The sequence below is a fragment of the Dendropsophus ebraccatus genome, chromosome 12 (genome assembly GCF_027789765.1).
Source record: "Dendropsophus ebraccatus isolate aDenEbr1 chromosome 12, aDenEbr1.pat, whole genome shotgun sequence".
Classification (NCBI taxonomy): domain Eukaryota; kingdom Metazoa; phylum Chordata; class Amphibia; order Anura; family Hylidae; genus Dendropsophus; species Dendropsophus ebraccatus.
Genome location: NC_091465.1, coordinates 62618857 through 62638861, shown reverse-complemented (window position 1 = coordinate 62638861; position 20005 = coordinate 62618857). Strand labels below are relative to the sequence as shown.

The window sequence follows — 20005 nt, the reverse complement described above, 5'->3', positions numbered from 1 at the left end:
AGAGCTGCTATTGTCTTCTTTATCTACTGTATTCACCTTTTCCTGTAATGCTGTACAGATCACTTTACAGCAGCCTCTTCTTATCGTCACAGACACAACAGGAAGTCTCAGATTAGTTTTAAGCCCAGTAGGCAAGATGAAAACTGCAAGATTTTAGCATTATTTTATTTAAAAAAAATAGTATGATGGAAAATTAGAAAAACATCACCAAAAACAATGGGGGAGATTTATCAAACATGGTGTAAAGTGAAACTGGCTCAGTTGCCCCTAGCAACCAATCAGATTACACTTTTCATTCCTCACAGACTCTTTGGAAAATGATAGGTGGAATCTGATTGGTTGCTAGAGGCAACTGAGCCAGTTTTACTTTACACCATGTCTGATAAATCTTCCCCAATATGTATATCATAAAAACTTGATTTTTAGGTTTCTATTTTCTGTATATTTTTATGGGGGTTGTCATCTTGCCTGCGCCAGTTTTAACTGCATTTAGTGATATAGGTGACAACAGACAACACCTGTCCCACTGGGATTAATGTGATTACAGAGTGTACTGTGTGACTGTCATTCCACAGGGAGATGCTATTGTCTTATAATGGTGTCATGTATCTACTGGTGTCACATGTCGCATCAATGTTCAGCAGCCTCCTCTTATCACCATAGACTGAACTTTCTACTTGTGTGGTTCCAGCCCGCCGCTCATGACAGGTTCAGCCAACAGTATAAAGTGTATAATCGTCTGTTACTGTTTCTCTGCTAATGTTTGGCTGTTTTGACACCAGGAGGGCAGGATATTATATTATATATATATAAACCAGAAAAAAGTTTGCATCCAAATTCAGCATGCCAGTACATTGAGTGCCTGATAAAGTTTATGTAAACTAAAAATGTAGCATCAGGATAGCATCCATAATTCCAAACCTTCTCATGGACTTCTATGGGGGGGACTTCTATAATGTTGTATACTATATTTCTGCAGCTATACCAATTTGGACTGAAAGTTTTCAAAGCCGTCAAGGCTGACAATGGGTCTTACAGATGTGAAGTAGCCTCCCCTGACAACCGTGAAAACTGCACCTTTAGTGTTTCAGTTCAAGGTAATAATATATATAACTAGTAATATTTCTGATATAAGCGTTACTACATACAGAGGTATAAGAGACAAACCTGTCCCAGAATGCACCAAAATCTCCAGGGGGCTAGATCGCCATGCCCCTTATGTCCTCCCCAAGATCAGCACAGTAAATAAAAATGCCGATTAAGGGTGCGTTCACATCTACTGCATCGCAGCGAATTTTAGTAGTGACATCCATATTTACCTAATTACTTTTTATTTATTTATACATTTATTTGCTTTTTTCAAAACATTGATCCAAACTTCATAAAAATACATCATAATTCCAAAACAGTTATTACTTGCCGGGTTGGTAGAAATGATAAACGGCAAATGCTAACCTGCACACGTTCCCTTGGCATGCTCCTGCTTCAGTCTCCTTACCCTGGCTCAATGCCGGCCCATTCAGCCGGCTGCGGTGGGACAGCTCACTGATTGGCTGAGCAGCCATCAGTGAGTCGGGGCCAGAAAACTGAAGTAGGAGCGCTCTGAGGGAGTACCGACAGGTAAGCATTTGCCATTTATTCAACACACAGAAATGAGGCCGCCTGAACTACTCTGTCACTTTTCCATGACCTAAATGGATTTTTTATTGCAAGGATTTCCTGAGTGCCACATTTCATTTTTATGTGTTGGATCTGGATGAAGTACACCAGTTTTTTATCAATAAGCTCCCTGCGCTCCCCCCGAGTCAACACGTGTTCCCAGTTATGCCGTAGCAGTACCGGAGTCTGGAGTAGTGCCGAGGTATTCCTACTTTGCATTGAATTTGCCATTTATTATTTTTACCAGCCTGGCAGCTATTTAGTTAAATATGGCTGTGACCACTGTGAGAATGCGGGGCCATAGACTATAATAGACTGCAATAGTACCAAGTATCACTGCGGATTTCACTACGAGATTTGCAGCATGAAATCCGCTGCAAATACTGTACGTGTAAAGACACACTTAAGGTATCAGTAAAGATTCAGCTGTGAAACTTATACAAACATCTTAGGATCTGTGTGGATCCCATAATGGATATGATTCGTTTAATACAATTTTTAATAGAACTTATTCCTAATGGATCCCTTTAGATCCAATTGATTTATAATGGGTCCACCAGGTTTCCTTTTTTTTTATAATGGGCAGAATATTACAGAATACTGCTCTGCTATCAGGAGCCAGAAAATGATGTACAAAGTCTTAGACTCATTATTTCACATATTCAATTGCCTGGTAAAAAAAAAAGGCATACGGAGGCAAGAAGCAGGCAGACTCTATTTTGTTGCATTATAGATTGGAATATATTGTAACATAGCATTGTATATTGATTCATTATACATCACATGGCCTGGTGTTTATACAGACCACCTTAGTGGCATTTTTGATCTGACATTTCTATATAGGAAACCTCTCCTTTTTATTGCAGATGCTGGCGACGATGGAAACATTTTGAAAGCATTTAAGAGGACGTGAGTATCCAATATAATCCTTAATTCAAATCTCATTCTCATCTAGTTATCTGGTATGCATACAGCATTTAAAGCCCCCCCCCCTCCCATCTTAAGCACCTACCACCGATTCATTTCCAATTTTTTCACAAATGAGTTTTCACATCAATTATATTTTATTTTGATTTCTTTACTTTCAGACCCAGTGGAGAAGGAAAAGGAAGACGTGATGCCGGGGAACTCGATTTCAGTGCTCTCCTCAAAAAAACGTAAACAAATATTATTATGTGTTAACCTTAAGAATGCAGAAATATGACCCCCCCCCCCCTGTCCAGGGGCGTAACTAGAAATGGCTGGGCCCCACAGCCAACTTTAGAATGACCTTTTGAGGACCTGCGGGTCATGTGACTCAGCTCCTTCTCTCTCTCCCTCTCTGTGTGCTGCCTCTATGAGACCTCAGGTTCTAAGCACCCTAGCACCCCTTACAGTTACGCACTGATTTTAAAGCCACTGTAAAGTGCTTGCTTCTTTACAATGTCTTTTGTGGACATCATGGGGCTGGTCCTGCTCCTCTGTAAGAATGATCTCCGCTTCACCGAACCTATACTTTTTTTTCTTTTTTTTTTCCTGACTCCTCTAGCATGTGTGAATAGGGTGTGGAAATATTTCAGACAACTCTATTCCATATGCTTTGTTATAGTATATAGTGCATATGTACATCACAAACAGGTCCTTAGAAGCTGTTTAACTCATCTCTCACTCTGATAAACCTGGCCCATCTATATATCACATGATTGATCATTTTGGTAAATGCAATAATGTAATAATTAAAGGGGAACTCCAGCAAAAAAAAATCTTTCAAATTAACTGGGGTCAGGAAGTTATACAGACTTGTAATTTACTTCTATTTAAAAATCTCCAGTCTTCCAGTACTTACCAGCTGCTATGCGTCCTGCAGGAAGTGGTGTATTCTTTCCAGTCTGACACAGTGCTCTCTGCTGCCACCTCTGTCCATTTCAGGAACTGTCCAGAGCAGGAAAGGTTTTCTATGGGGATTTACTACTGCTTTGGGCAATTCATGTCACAAACAGAAGTGGCAGTAAAGAGGACTATCTCAGACTGGAAAAAAAATACACCAATTACTGTAGGACATTCAGTGGCTGATTAGCACTGGAAGTAAATTATAAATCTATATAACTTTCAGAACACCATTTGATTTGAAAGAAATGTTTTTTCATTAGAGTTTCCCTTTAAGTTTAACTGTCTTTTTAATGCCTAATATAATTTAAAATAGTTGTCCGGGTTTTATATGGCCCAATATTTTATAAGCAAGATGATCGCTCGCTTGCAGTGCCTTAAATCGTTTGTGCAGCCATTAACATTCATTGTTATTGGTCGCACATCTCTCCTTGAGAAATGTGCGGCCAATAACCATGATCTTTTGTACTGCCCAAAAGAACAAATCAGCTGATCTCTGTGACTTTTACACGGACCGATCACCAGCTGAATGAGCGCTCCTATGCATGCTTAGTTAACAATAATCTGCCCATATAAAGGGCCTTTAGAAAAACATTGCTCTTCTTCTCAGTTTGGGTGTAGCTTTTGCAGGTCTGTCTGAAGTGAATGGAGCCAAATTGTAATACCAAATACAACCTGGGAACAGGGGTGGCGCTGTTTTTGCAAGAAAGTAGCTGTGCTTTTTCTGATCCTTAATAAATAATATATTTTCGATAAAGTTGATCACTTTCAATATGCTTCTTTTTTTGTTTATCTAAGAGAGAGAGAAAAGAAGGAAAAAAAAGAGGTGAAGAAAGTAGAAAGTAGGAAAAAAGATGATGATGACCCCATGGCAAATATACCTCCACATGTCCTGGAAATATTGAGAAATGCCAAACCAAGCGAGTATGAGAAAATTGCCTTCCAGAATGGTATCACTGACCTCAGGGGAATGCTGAAACATCTCAAGAAAAAGAAAGTTCAAGTACAGAAACAAGATGGTATGTGTTACCTTAGCACTTGGGTATCTTCAGAAGTCTCATATACTGTAGAGTAGATGCAGTGGAGGGCGAGCGCAGACCTTTCACTCACTCGGCACCCATAAAATCTTGGTTCTTGTGATCAGTGGAGATTCTAGTAAATTAAATATTTATCACCTCTCACATGTAGGCCATGTTCACACAACATAAGTTTTGAGTTACTCACGGCTGTTGTTGCCGATTCGCAACAACGGCTGTGATTAATTCAAAACTTACATGCACTGCAGTAAGAGGGAATCCCGGCCAAAGTGTATACACATAGGGGGACATTTATTATAAATGTCCCCGCATCTCCGGCGCTACGGGGATTTATGTAGAGGCGGACTGCCTCTACATAAATCCTGTGCGCTCTGGTGTGCACCACCGAAAACCTACACCAGCTGAGGACTGGAGTAGGTTTTCGGCGTATCTTTTGGCGGAACGGATGGTGAATCGCGCGGACTCTAAGTCCGCGCCCTCCGTTCCGCCCCCTTCACACCCCCTCCCCGCCCCCCGACGTAATCGACGGAAAGTGCCGATTTGCAAATATTTTATTCGCAAATCGGCCATTTGCGAATAAAATAATGCGCAAATTGGCACTTTCCGCCGAAAATCACGTACGGCGGATGATACATGTCCCCCATAGTATACACTCCGGCCGGGATCCCTAGCAGCCGCACGAAAGACTGACATCTCAGGTTTGTGCGGCCGCTATTCATTGAATAGCGGCAGCACAAGCCTGACATGTAACACAATGGAGTGTGCGGCTCCGTCTGCACTCTCCATTGTCGGCTATGGTGAATTGGGATGCGGGCGCACACGCATGCGCCCGAATCCCAATTTAGAACAAAGGAAGATCATGAATGAAGAACCAGGGAGAAACAAAATTCTGACCTTGTTCCATTCTTGATTAAAGGGGTTGTCCAGCGAAAATATTTTTCTTTCAAATCAATTGGTTTCAGAAAGTTTTGTAATTTACTTCTATTTAAAAATCTCAAGTCTTCCCATACTTAGCAGCTGCTGTATGCCCTGATGAAATTTTTGAATAGAAGTAAATTACAAATCTATATAACTTTCTGAAACCAGTTGATTTGAAAGAAAACATTTTCGCTGGATAACAACAACTCCCTTGCGAATAACAAGCTTTTAGTTTAACCATAACTGAGGATAACTGAACAGTAGTGGGGCATGTATACAACTAGGCTTTTGGAAACATGTAAAGGTCCCCATACACTTAATACTAAAGTCAACCAAACTGGGTTCGCCGTCAGTATAAGATGTATGGGGCCCTCCCAAGAGGGGTATGATGAATTTTGACTGGTCGACACCAATGAGACTGGTATGGTTCCATTGCAATGCAGTTTCACCTACGGCAGCAGAATCCCCCATACATCTAAATTATTTTTTTTTTCTGGTCTGGTATTTGGCATTTAACACCATGCAAACATCTATTTTTCATATTAGCATTTATTGTTATACTGATCAGTGTTATAGTTTTTGCCTCCCATGCTAAATCATGTTGTATTATTTTGTGATTATACTGTAACTACAGTTTATACTGGACCCTATGAGTTTGGATATGGGACATACAGCAGCTTAGAGTATTTATTTTTTATTCTATGAAGTATCTTAATATTGCCCTTCTTTGATAACAGGATTTCTTGTTTATTCTGCAGCTTTTACGAGAAGGCTTGATAACTGTTACACTGTCGACCGACATCAGAAAATTAAAATGCAAGTAGAGATCACAAACCCTGACCTTCCAATTAAGTGGTTAAAAAATGGGCACGTGATAAAACCCAGTGCAAAGTAAGTAAAATTTGGTAAAACGTTTGCATTCTGGTTGCATTTATTCTCCTTTGTTCCTTTACATCATATGCCTTAAACCTAAACTGATGTGCACAAACCTTCATCGGATTTACTAAACAGTGTAGCTCGGTGTATGTGTGATTATGACATCTTGCGCCTGTTTTTCTCTTTCTTGACTTATGTGTGTGTGGTTATTCTCAAGAATTTTCTCAGCCGGGATTTATCATGTGCGCATTTTGGAATATTCACATATTTATTCGCATCTGTACTCCAGTCTCAGGGTAGCGTAACTTTCCCAACTAAGGCTAATTCATGACTACCTGCAGTGAAATGCACAGCGCCAGAGAAGCTATGGCAGGTGATTTATGAACCAACATGCGAATATTCATAAATACCTTACTAGGCTGCAAACATATAAGCCAGTGCACAGTGATAAAAATATTCACAAAAAATGTGCAAATGATAAATGTCCCCCTATGAGAAGAATAGTTGATCACCATTTATCACTGAGTTAGACCTTATGGGTTATTATAAAGTCATATTTGCTGCCAGTTTGCCTATATGGTACACCTAGATAAATTTCTGTCATTGGTCAGGCCCAAGTTAGATAAACTAGATAGTATTATATCCATCTGCAGCTGAAAACTAAAAACATTTATCATTACAGTTTGATGTTGTTGGGGCACGGAAGGTATACTAGTCCCTGTAGTTAAACCAGTGCCAAGGTTGCAAATTCATTCTTCATGCAAGTATTATGCACAGAGCAGCAGTTGGCATAATTGTGTCACATAACCTGGTAAATCCTAGACACTCACTACAATTAACAAACTTGGAAGATCAATAGTCCAACAGCAAAATTATAATTAGGCCCATTTTGATATGAAAAAAGTTACATTCACCGCTGCCAGCTGGAGAATAAACATAAGAAGTTAAGAAAATGACATGACATGCCATGTATAACAGGATCAATTGCATGGGCTTCCCATATAGAACATATACAATTGGCCTTAAAGGGGTACTCCGCCGCTGATAAAAAAAAACAATCAATCATAAACATAGTTTTTTCACTTACTATCCCTCCTGAGTCTGTCTCCATTTAAATTTCCTGCTGTTTGCAGGTCCCTGAAGCTCCAGTTGGTGTCTTCATTTTTTCTTTGCTTCCTGGTTTGGGCTTTCCCATGATGCACTTTGTCTCCTGTGATGTCTAACTGACTCTGAAAGACTGTTAGATGGCTTACAGCTTACTCAGCCAATCAGAGCTGAGCAACCTGAGTCATCTGACAAAGGGAGGCTGGCCTAACAGAGTTTAGACTCACCTCCCTCTTGATGATGTCAATGACACAAAATGGCTGCCACAGAGGAACCTGGGATCAACAGTCATTAGTTAAGAATGAGTTTACTTCACTTCCTGGTGGGAGGTTGAGAGGGGAAAAGATATTGAAGGGGGCAGATAGGTGATTGAAGCATATTACAAAGTTATATAACTTTGTATTGTGTTTCAATTACTGGGAAAAAGCTTTTCGCTGGAGTACCCCTTTAATTTCATAAGCAGAGGCTCCCCAGTAACAATAATATTAACTTGGCTAAAGATCCAGTTTTTGAAGTCCTTTGTAATTGCAATGGTATGTAAAAGACAATAGTATGTAAAAGACATAGTATAGCATCTAAAATTATACAATTCCAGTGTATAATGAAAAGAAACCAGGGATTTTTTTGCATACTAAGATAATGCCTAAATCCTTTCTATTCACAGATATGTGTTTGAGAATATTGGCCTTAAAAGAATTCTCATTATCAATAAATGTACTCTGGCAGATGATGCAGAGTACGCCTGTGTTGTTGGTGATGACAGGTCTTCTACTGAGCTCTTTGTTCAAGGTAAATGCCCCCTGTCTTTTCCAGGGAAAAACATAAAGAAAATAGAAAAAAAAGTATTATTCCCCTCTCCCAAAAATGTATCCTGATCCCCCTACTGTTTTTGACATGTCAATGGGTAACAGATGTATTATGAGTGTGTAAATACATTGAAAAGTATTCAATATGATCTAAACCTAAAGGTTATTAAAGGGGTATTCCAAAGGATAGAGGCTTAACAAGCTCATTAGTGGGGGTCCATCCTCTGGGATTTGCAGCCACTGCAGCCTACACTCCATCTGCACCTCATTCGTTCCCTGTGAGGCCACCAATATTTGAGCTCAGTGCCTGGAAACATTTGTTGATGGAGGGCAGACCACGGTAGCCATGAAGGCATGGTCAATGCCCTATTAATTCCAGAGATGATTGTGTCTCCTTTCTCAGGATCGGTAGGGGTCCAAGCAGATGGACCCAACCAATCTAGAGAACAGAGACAAGGATAGGGATAACAAGCCGAGATGGGAATACCACCTTAAAAGAGAAGTCTGGCCATTTTTAAAATCTGGCAGGGACACGGTGGAATTTGTTCAGGAGTACAAACTTACCTCTCTGTCTGCGGTGAGCAGAGGGACTGGCCTCAGGACCCCTGCTGAGCTCAAGGGGCTGGCACATCACAACCTGGTTGATGGACTGGCCACTCAGCCAGTCAGTTACTGGGGTGGGACGCCACTCCAGTCACTGATTGGCTGAGCAGCCAGTCCATCAGCCAGGACTGGCATTTTCTTCAGAGTCATGACGTCATCACAACTTGGGGGGAAATGTGTTCTGGTGGGGGTCATGCAGAACATCGCAGGCAAGGAGAGAGATAAGTTGGTACTCCTGATCAAAATACCCCCTGTTTATTTGGATGGTTAAGTTGCTCTATACTGGAGCCACTTCTTCAGTTTCAATAGAGGGAAGGATTTTGGTTCCTTTTGAGTATTGAACCAGTAGCAATTAAGATTAGAACTGGCCCAGATGTGGTTGGCTTTGGGGAGAGGGGGACCGACGACGACCTTCTACTGTTTTTGAAAGACCCAATTGTAGGGGTGCCTAGAGTAAGGGAGATAGTGGATAACATGGGAAAAGTCTTGAGCCTAGGGGCAAATTCTGTGCTTATGCCATTAAATGAAAATTTGAGCTTGCAGTCTCCTCCGTTGAGAGTTTTGGAGAGAGGTTGGTGTTTTAGGCATTTGGGGGTTATGGTTTTTAGTATTTGTATTTGTATTTCAAAGGAGAAAGGGGGGCTTGCTCTCCCGGATGTCAAGCACTATTGGTTGGCTTCACAAGCCTGTTGGTTGGTATATTATAAACAGAGCTGATTTTTGAAAAATTTGGGGGGATCCCAGTGGGGCAGAAATTTAATTTATTTCAGAAGTTAAAGGCTGGAGTGTTAGAGACAGGAGCCTGAAAAGATTGGGTCATGGTAAAATCCTTGGTGAAGATATGGAGAGATCTGAATAAATTAAACATCAATATGCAAAAGAAAAGCCTGTGGAGCCTCATTAAATAGTCTCGAAACACAGGACTAGCCAGATATCCTTCCGGGAAGGACCCAGACAAGGGGTGGTTCCTGTAGGGAAACCACCTTAATAGGCGGCCCTAAAAAGTCAATGTTATGACAAGGGAAAAACCAAGGCTAGGTATCCATCCACATACAGCTGTTTTGGGTTGTTGCCCCTCATCAGTGTGGAGCAGGATTCTGGCTAGGTGGAAGCAATGCCTAGTAGAGCCATAAGAGAAACAGATCGCTAATCTCAAGGAGACCAGCCAAAGATAAGACTGCCGGCTGCTAGTGAAAGCGCTCAATGCAGTGAAATCCTAGGTGCATTGTCCCCTGGGAAACAAATATGCAAAAGAAAAACCCATTGAGCCTCATTAAAGAGTCTCGAAACACAGGACTAGCCAGATATCGCCCCCGGCTCCACTGGCTTTTCTTTTGCATATTCATGTTTCCCAGGGGGCAATGCACCTAGGATTTCACTGCATTGAGCGCTTTCACTAGCAGCTGGCAGTGTTATCGTTTGGCTGGTCTCCCTGAGATCGGAAATCTGTTTCTCTTATGGTTCTACTAGGCATTGCTCCCACCTAGCCAGAATCCTGCTCCACACTGATGAGGGGCAACACCCCGAAACAGCTGTATATGGATGGATACCTGGCCTTGGTTTTTCCCTTGTCATTACATTGATCTATAGGGCCACTTAATATGGTGGTTTTGGTGGTTTTCCTACAGGAGCCACCCCTTGGCTCGGCCCTTAACGGAGGGATATCTGTCTAGTCCTGTGTTTCGAGACTCTTTAATGAGGCTACACAGGCTTTTCTTTTGCATATTCATGTTTCCTGGGGACAATGCACCTAGGATTTCCCTGCGTTGAGTGCTTTCACTAGCAGCCGGCACTTTAAGAAACAGGAAAAACACAACACATAAAGAACAATTGTTAAAAAGTTGTTGTTTTCTTTAGAGCCCCCAATTACAATTGAAAAACCCCTTGAAGACCAACAAGTATTTGTAGGTGATAAAGTCGAATTGGAAGTGGAGGTGTCAGAGGAGGGAGCCCAAGTTACCTGGTAAAGCTCACAAATCTGTTCTTTACAACCTGTATGCCATTGTGTAAGGGGATCATTATTGTACTGAATTAGCTCTGTGATTTCTTAAGGACGAAAGATGGCGTAGAGCTGACTCGTGATGAAATGACAAAGTATCGCTTCAGAAAAGATGGTAGAAAACACATTTTGATTATTAATGAGGCCACAAAGGACGACATTGGACGATATGGAGTGGAAACTAACGGAGGAGCGTGTGAAGCTGAGCTTGTAGTGGAAGGTACTGGTGTGCTGAACACTGCTGGTTATTTTACACATTCTGAAGCTAAAGCTCACTCATGCTATACTTCTTGCAGATAAGAAGCTAGAAATCCTGCAGGGAATTGCAGACCTGACAGTAAAGGCAGCTGAACAAGCTGTCTTCAAATGTGAAGTTTCTGATGAAAAAGTGACTGGCAAATGGCTTAAAAATGGAGTGGAGATCCGACCAAGCAAACGTATCACAATGACCCATAAGGGCAGGTAAAATGCTCTGTGCATATTACCAACTTTTAGTCCATGTCGTAGATCAAGCATGTGTCCCCATAGCTGGGGTGGACAAAGACTGCTTAGCCCCCCCCATAGGCAAACCACGCCACCACACTCCTCCTCCCCAACCCAAGCACTTATGTAACTATGCACATCTATGTGTGCTGAAAAATTTCTACCTTTGCAGCGTGTTATGCAAACATTTGAAAGTATTGTGCAAACATTTCTGACCTTTTAATACTGGTTATCTGTACTGGTATCACAAAGCACGGCTCAGTATGACACAGGGTGGCATACACTAGTATCAAAGTCCTTTAAATGTTTAATGTCTGTTGTGGAGACCAACTCCTTAACACACACACTGACACATACACACACACACACCACTGACACACATATACATACACACATACACACACACACAAACCACTGACACACACAGATGCACCAGTAACATACAGTGGTTTGCAATAAATTAGAATATACATTTTTTTTCAGTAATTCACAAAAAGTGACCTCATATATTCTATAGAGTCATTACATACAGTGTGAACTTTTTCTAGCATTTATTTCTGTTAAAGTTGATGATTATGGATTACAGCCAAGAAAAACCCAAAAGTCAGTATTTCAGAAAATTAATATAATTAACCCAAAACACCTGCAGTGGTTTCCTAAGCGTTATAAAAGGTCCCTTAGTCTGGTTCAGTATGCAACACAATCATGGGTAAGATTGCTGACCTGACAGATGTCCAGAAGGCAGTCACACACTCCACAAGGAGGGTAAGCCACAAAAGTTCATTGCTAAAGAAGCTGTCTGTTCTCAGAGTGCTGTATCAAAGCATATTAATGGAAAGTTGAGTGGAAGGAAAAAATGTGGTAGAAAAAGGTACACAAGCAACCAGGACAACCACAGTCTTAACAGAATTGTAACAAAAATGCCATTCGAAAATTTGGGAGAGATTCACAAAGAGTGGACTGCTGCTGGAGTCAGTGCTTCAAAAGCCACCACATCCAGATGTCCGCAGGACATGGGCTACAAGTGTTGCATTCCATGTGTCAAGCCACTCCTGACCAATAAACAATGCTAGAAGCGTCTTATCTGGGCCAAGGTAAAGAAGAACTGGACTGTTGATCAGAGGTCCAAGGTGCTGATTTCAGATGAAAGTAAATTTAGCATTTTATTTGGAAATCAAGGTCCCAGAGTCTGGAGGAAGAGTGGAGAGGCACAATCCAAGCTGCTTGAGGTCTAGTTGAAGTTTCCACAATCAGTGATGGTTTGGGGAGCCATGTCATCTGCTGGTGTAGGTTCACTGTGTTTCATCAACACCAAAGTCACCGCTGCTGTCTACCAGGAAATTTTAGAGCACTTAATGCTCCCCTGTGCTGAAAAGATTTTTGGAGATGGAATTTTCTACCTTCCAGCTGGATTTGGCACCTGTCCACACTGCCAAAAGTACCAATACCTGGTTTACTAACCACAGCATCACTGTGCTTGATTGGCCAGCAAACTTGCCAGACCTTAACCCCTTAGAGAATTTATGGGATATTGTCAAGAGGAACATGAAAGACACCAGACCCAACAATGCAGATGAGCTGAAGGCCGCTATCAAAGCAATCTGGGCTTCAATAACACCTCTGCAGTGCTGATTGCCTCCATGCCACGCCGCCTTGATGCTGTCATTCATGCAAAAGGTGCTCCGACCAAGTATTGAGGGCATTTACTGTACAGACTTTTCATTTGGTCAACATTTCTGTGTTAAAAACATTTTTTTTTAGTTGGTTTTATATAATATTCTAATTTTCTGAAATACTGAATTTTGGGTTCTTCTTGGCTGTAATCCATAATCATTAACTTTAACTGAAATAAACGCTTGAAAAAGTTCACTCTGTATGTAATGACTCTAGAGAATATATGAGGTCACTTTTTAAATTGAATTACTGGAAAAAAAAATTTTTGTTGATATTCTAATTTATTGCAAACCACTGTATATACACATACACCACTGACACACACACACAGGCAGTAGTAACATATATACACACACACAGGCAGTAGTAACATATATACACATGTTACACATATATACACATGAAGACGGCACTTCCAAAATAGGTGTCCAAGTTTATTTCAACACATCAGAGTGCGACGTTTCGGCTTTCTTAGCCTTTCTCAGAAGAAACGTCGCACTCTGATGAGTTGAAATAAATTTGGACACCTATTTTGGAAGTGCCGTCTTCTGCTCTTTTTTTGGATTTGTGACCGTCCAGGGCCCGGTTGGTTAGACGTGCACCCATCTTCTATTTTTCTATCTGTGCTGCTGTACTTTCTTTTTTTCTTTTTTTCATATATACACATACACCACTGACACACACACACAGGCACCAGTAACATATATACACATACATCACTGACACACACAGGCAGTAGTAACATATACACACACACACACACACACACACACACAGGCAGTAGTAACATATATACACATTCACCACTGACACACACAGAGGCACCAGTAACATATATACACACACACCATTGACACACACAGAGGCACCAGTAACATATACAGTATACACACACACACCACTGACACACACAGAGGCACCAGTACCATACAGTATATACACACACATCACTGAGGCACACACAGAGGCACCAGTAACATATATACACACACACCACTGACACACACAGGCACCAGTAACATATATACACATACACCAATGACACAAAAATTTACAGTAGAATGTGATCACAATAGTGCAGACATGAGCACCATGAATAGACAGTACAGAGAGAAATCATCTCCTAAATATTATAAGAATTATTAACCCGAAACAGTATAACCTTCTGCTAAACAGATTGTTGGAAGCATTTTCTTTTAGTAATGGTTTCTCTTATAAGACCCCAGCATTAATAGAAGCTGCTGCAGAACATCTTTGAGAGCACTTAAGACACTACTGACACACACAAAGATACGTACATGCATACTATACTAACATACATGCACACACACTGGCTGACATAAATAAATACAGTAGAAACACAGACACACACTGACATATGCATATACACACAGATACAGGACATACACTCACTGACACATTCACTGGAGACTGATAATTCGGGCCCCTGTGCAGCCAAACCAGCTGCACATGCGGTATGTCTGCCACTGCTCCCCAGATTTAGACCAGAAGGTGATAAAACAGGAGGATTTTTTTTTTAAGCAGAAGGGAGTATCATGCCTCCAATTATGTAATGTGGCTAGTCATATGTTGTCTTGTCCATGAAGTAAAGATATATCTAATAAAGGACCAGTCTAAGGGATCTACTTCTATAGATTATAATCTAAAGGAAATATTTTATGCCTTTAAAATGCCATATATGCCTTTAAAATGAATCTGTCGGCATATAGTAGTTGGGTCTCCTCTGTGCATCCCCCTATAGGTAACCCTCCCTGTAGTAATCCCAGCTGACTGATTCGGTAAAGTTCTGTTTTCTTTGTCTGGTAAACATGTCTGTTATTGTGTCTGAACAGAATCCATAAGTTGGTGATTGATGATGTCAGACCAGAGGATGAAGCTGACTACACCTTTGTTCCTGATGGATATGCTTTGTCTCTCTCTGCCAAACTTAACTTCCTAGGTAAAGTAATTTATATGTAATCCAGTTCATTACCGGGAACCATTTTGAAGCCCCTTTTAATGAACATTTAGAGAAAATAAAAACCCACAATTTTCTTTTTAATTATCCTATTATTTTATATCACACGATAAGGCTACTGTATGTTCACACAACAGGATGGCCGTCTTTTAATAAATAACGGCCGCAAATAATATTCATGAACACTTTTGGGGCCATTATTAAAAAAACAATGCCCGTTTTTTCGCCTAAAAAGACATTGTGAGAACAAAGCCTATTACTTTATCCAAAAAATGGTAAAGGCCACAACTAACTCAAATACATTCAATAAAAAAACCATAACAGTTATAATTTTTCTTTTCTCTTTTTCCAGAGGTCGTAATTGAATATGTTCCACTGGAAGGTAAGAGCGATAATAAAGTACTGCATTGATAATGTTTGGCTTTAAGGCTACATTTATAGTCCAGCCTGTGACCACGGACCTTACTACGAATGTGCATCTGAAGTGCTTCACGGAGCCCTACATTGCCACTTCATTAGAATAGCGATCCGTGCCACAAAATTACAGTCCGTGTTACAATAGGTCCTATTTTTTTGGACGTACGGACGTGTGAACTTGGTCCTATGTTCTGTCCGCCATATTCAATGGATGTGTGAATGTGGCGGATGCACCTAGGTTTTTTTTTAACGTACACAAAAACATAATCGACCACTTTTTTTTATATAATGTTATTTCTTACATAATGGAAGTCAATAAAAAAAAAAAAAAGATCAAAACGGATCCACAAAAACATACATTTTTTGCATACAACAGATGAAGTGTGAACCCAGCCTAGAATGTGACACTAATATCATGGGTCAGTTCCATAACTGCAAGATTCTACCGTTTAAGATATATGACAGTTCAGTTATTACAGAAGTAAAACCATTTTCTTTAATCATTGATATGCTTAATAATTTAGATATTATAAACAATAAAATAGGCAACATTTTCAATATTCTGTGTGCGTCCCATATTACATTATGTCTCTATTGTTTTAAGAACCACCCAAAATCCATCTTGACTGCTCTGGAGGAACACCTGTCAACACCATAATTGTTGTGGCTGGAAACAAGTTACGTTTCGATGTCCCGATAACTGGAGAACCCGCACCTACTGTCACTTGGTTCAAGGAAAATGTGGTATGACTCTACTCTCACTTTTGTGTTCAATAAATTACACAAAACAGGAATTAAAACACCATTTTCCACTGCTTGCTAGATTACTACTTAGAAAGCTTGACTAGTATTGGCAGTGGGACAAGTCTACAGGTTAGCTGTAGGGATCTTCCAGTACATCAGTTTAATATACTGTTGCACTCCTGGAAACATAATAAACATGCTATGCTTACCTCTCCAAGCTCCTTCGGTGTCCCCAGCTTACTGCAGCCCCTGCTACTTCCAAGAGAAGCTCGTCTCAGGAGTGACAGCCTGCTCAGCCAATCACTGGCCACAGGGCTGTCCCGTTTCAGTCACTGATTGGTTGAGCGGGATGTCACTCCCGAGACGAGCTTGTCTTGGAAGTATCGAAGGTGCAGTCAGCAGGGGACACTGGAAAGGCCACATCGCGGCACAGGAGAGACGCGGAGAGGTAAGCATAACATGTTGATTATCATTATGTTTACCAACAGGGCAGCAATATATATATATATATATATATATATATATATATATATATATATATATATATATGAAATTCAGAATGAATGCAGCACTCGTGTAGCGATGAATGTGATGCCAGGCGGTATATGCCAGCGACCACCCGGTATAGGTAATATAAATAAGAAGAATACTGCAGCACTCATGGGATAGAATTCAACACAACGTGCTTATTTCCCCAAACCGTGGTTTCGGGAAATAAACACGTTGTGTTGAATTCTATCCCATGAGTGCTGCGGTATTCTTCTCATATATATATATATATATATATATATATATATATATATATATATATGCACTGTATATATACAACGCTGGACAACCCCCTAGCCTGGTTCCCTCGGAGCTCCCATCCACTGCCATCTGGTCTTGTAGTCTTCTCTCTTTTTCCTGCATTCAAGGTGAGCACTCAGGAGAGGGCCTGCTGGCCACAGCAGTGTCCAATTTTAGCCAATGATTAGCTGAGGCTGCGTCTCCTGCTCTCGAGTATCAGGGGACCAGACAGAGGTGAACAGGAGCTGCAGGGAGGCAGTGTGGGAATGGTGATGGGTCAAGTTATATTTATATATTTTGGACTAATTATAACATTTTCTACAGGAGTTTACTGATATTGATGGAAGAGTTCATATTGATCCGAAACCAGATCTAAGCAGCTTTTTCATAGATGGAGCGAAACGTGAGGATGAGGGCAACTATAAAATTGTTGTAACCAATCCTTCTGGAGAAGATAGTGCTGCATTATACGTCAAAGTTGTAGGTAGGTACAGGGCTGTATTTGCCATTTGATGCAGCCGTGACACCATGCTGCAGCCTGAAGAAAAAAAACTTCATTCACTTGCATTGCACTGGTTGTTCATTGTGGCTGCTCCCTATGCTGAGCTGCCCTAGTGGTTTTACTGTTAATTTAAAAAAAATAATAGTTGTTTCTTATTTCCAGATGTCCCCGATCCTCCTGAAAATATAAACATTGTTTGTGTTGGAGAGGACTGGGCCGATGTTGTGTGGGAGCCTCCAAAATACGATGGTGGACAAGAAATTTTAGGTAAGAAATTTTTGCTGCTCTTTAAGAAAAATATGGATGATCTTAATAACATTTAAGACAATATATATAATTTTTTAAAAGCATAATTATAATATGTTTCATAAAAGAAAGCCCCCCCCCTCCTCACATGTCCATGAAATTTCTGGATCCATAAAGTTCTGTTTGGCATGGATACTCTTTGGGATTCGTCCTGAAGGGTGTCTGCTTAGGATAATATAGCCAATGTCTTATATTTGTCTAGAATTCCGTTACAGATGCCCTATAGCACCCAAAAGCGGCATCCAGAATGCACATTCACATACAGAATCTGTCCAGAATTCTGGATGTAGTGCTTGGCAGCTCAGGCTAGCGCCAGCACCAGGGCAAGTGCCGCCGGTTGCTGACGCTGGCCCTTTAACTGTATGTGCTCTTAATCAGGAGTGCATATAGTTAAATGTTGTGCTGTGATTGACTAAGCCATTGAGTCTGTCAATCAAGTGGTGTGCCGTCACTCGTGCACATGCAAAGCCAAAAGAGTGAAAAAGAAGCCGTCCGTAAGCACCTCAGTGAATCCCTCGGGGAGCCCATAGGAGGTAGCAGCAGTCTGGTGCGCCAGCAGCAGATCGTTACTATTGTTTGTCTTTCAACATGTTGATAGACATTGAAAGACAACAATTAGCTTACATTGTCCATGTTGGCTGATTGTTGCCTTTTATTACACTAAGCGATTATAGACCATAATGGTCGTCAATCACCAAATATGGCCAATAATCGCTTCGTTTAATAGGGCCTTTAGACGCATACGGACAATAATTGCTTCGTTTAATAGGGCCTTTAGATGCATAGCGTTAATGTGTGTATATGGAAATTTAAAAATATTAATGGATAACACAACTAGTAGTAATCCAAAAAAATGTACAAAAGACACCACAGCAACAAAGCATAAACTATTCCAACGTATAAGAGAAAGAATATTGCAATGCACTGTTAGTAATGATACATGGTCCCCCTTCTGTAGCCTTTGAAGAAAATGTGCAATTTAAAGTGACTCCGTACCCACAATCTGACCCCCCAAACCACTTGTACCTTCAGATAGCTGCTTTTAATCCAAGACCTGTCCTGGGGTCCGTTCTGCAGGTGATGCAGTTATTGTCATAAAAACAACTTTTAATCTTACTAAACCAAAAAAAGCAAAGACTAGACATCAATCAAGAGTGCACTCCACTTGCTAATTATGAAAAAATACAAATATATTTGTATTTTTTCATAATTAGCAAGTGGAGTGCACTCTTGATTGATGTCTAGTCTTTGCTTTTTTTTGGTTTACTTTGGTTATAATCTAGACATTTGAGTGGCACCCCGGCCCCTCACTATTTAGGTAGAGCCCCCTGTTTTGTTCTTTCAACTTTTAATCCTACAGCGCTGTGTCTAACGGCCAGGCTTACATTTGTATATGTATTAGGCTGGCACACCCTCTCCTTCCCTCCTCCCCACCCTCCTCAGCATTAGGAATGATCCAGGAACATTTACTGCTGTTTGAGCTTTGTACAGGTGTATTAACGATCCAGCCCATGTTCATTATGCACACAGGTGGGGAATAGGAAGCAATCTGCCTGGAGTATTCCTAATGATGAGGAGGGTGGGGAGGAAGGACAAAGAGGTTGTGCCAGCCTAATGCATATACAAATGTAAGCCCCGGCCGTTAGACACAGCGCTGCCGGATTAAAAGTTGTTTTTATGACAATAACTGCATCCCCTGCCGAATGGACCCCAGGACAGATCTTGGATTAAAAGCAGCTATCCGAAGGTATAAGTAGTTTGGGGGGGGGTCAGATTGTGGGTACGGAGTTGCTTTCAAGTGAATCTGTCAGGTCTGTACCAGGTGGAGCAGCAGATAGGTGTAGCACTTCAGATTCCAAAGAAAATACTACAATTGAATAGCTGTGGCACTTCAGCTTCTGAGGAAAAATGCATTTCTATAACTTTACAAATGGCCATCAGCAAAGACAAAAGGATCACTTGTTATATCTCCCTACCATCTATCTGCCTGTGTCTGCAGCTCTGTACCTGGTAAGGACCTGACAGATTCGCTTTAAAGCACCCGTCACGTATACTTTGCTTCATTTGCCAAACACCATAGATACTATTTTGAGTAACCAGAATCCAGAAAAAGACATTACAAAAAGACAATACAAGTTGCAGAGAACAACAGTGCTTGTAAGTAGAACTCCAGATCAGCCACCACTGAGCTGATAGTAAAGGATATATGGTGCCCTGGCTCCCTCTAGTGGTGAATAGTAAACA

At 40.8% G+C, this 20005-nt stretch overlaps 1 protein-coding gene across 3 annotated transcripts in view; it reads left to right on the top strand.

Annotated features, from left to right (window-relative positions):
- The window catches only part of LOC138769868 (myosin-binding protein C, fast-type-like), an 87285-nt gene that overhangs the window by 48537 nt on the left and 18743 nt on the right, over positions 1-20005 (top strand). For 2 of the 3 annotated variants that reach the window (XM_069948591.1, XM_069948589.1), the window contains 14 exons: positions 980-1097; positions 2526-2568; positions 2748-2816; positions 4324-4544; positions 6239-6371; positions 8125-8249; positions 10727-10832; positions 10922-11088; positions 11165-11330; positions 14879-14985; positions 15356-15385; positions 16025-16164; positions 17278-17437; positions 17618-17722. In XM_069948591.1, the coding sequence (XP_069804692.1) occupies positions 980-1097; positions 2526-2568; positions 2748-2816; positions 4324-4544; positions 6239-6371; positions 8125-8249; positions 10727-10832; positions 10922-11088; positions 11165-11330; positions 14879-14985; positions 15356-15385; positions 16025-16164; positions 17278-17437; positions 17618-17722 (1690 nt within the window). Of the gene's footprint in view, positions 1-977; positions 1098-2525; positions 2569-2747; positions 2817-4323; positions 4545-6238; positions 6372-8124; positions 8250-10726; positions 10833-10921; positions 11089-11164; positions 11331-14878; positions 14986-15355; positions 15386-16024; positions 16165-17277; positions 17438-17617; positions 17723-20005 lie in introns of all 3 variants that reach the window. The other variant, XM_069948592.1, reaches the window with a different exon arrangement.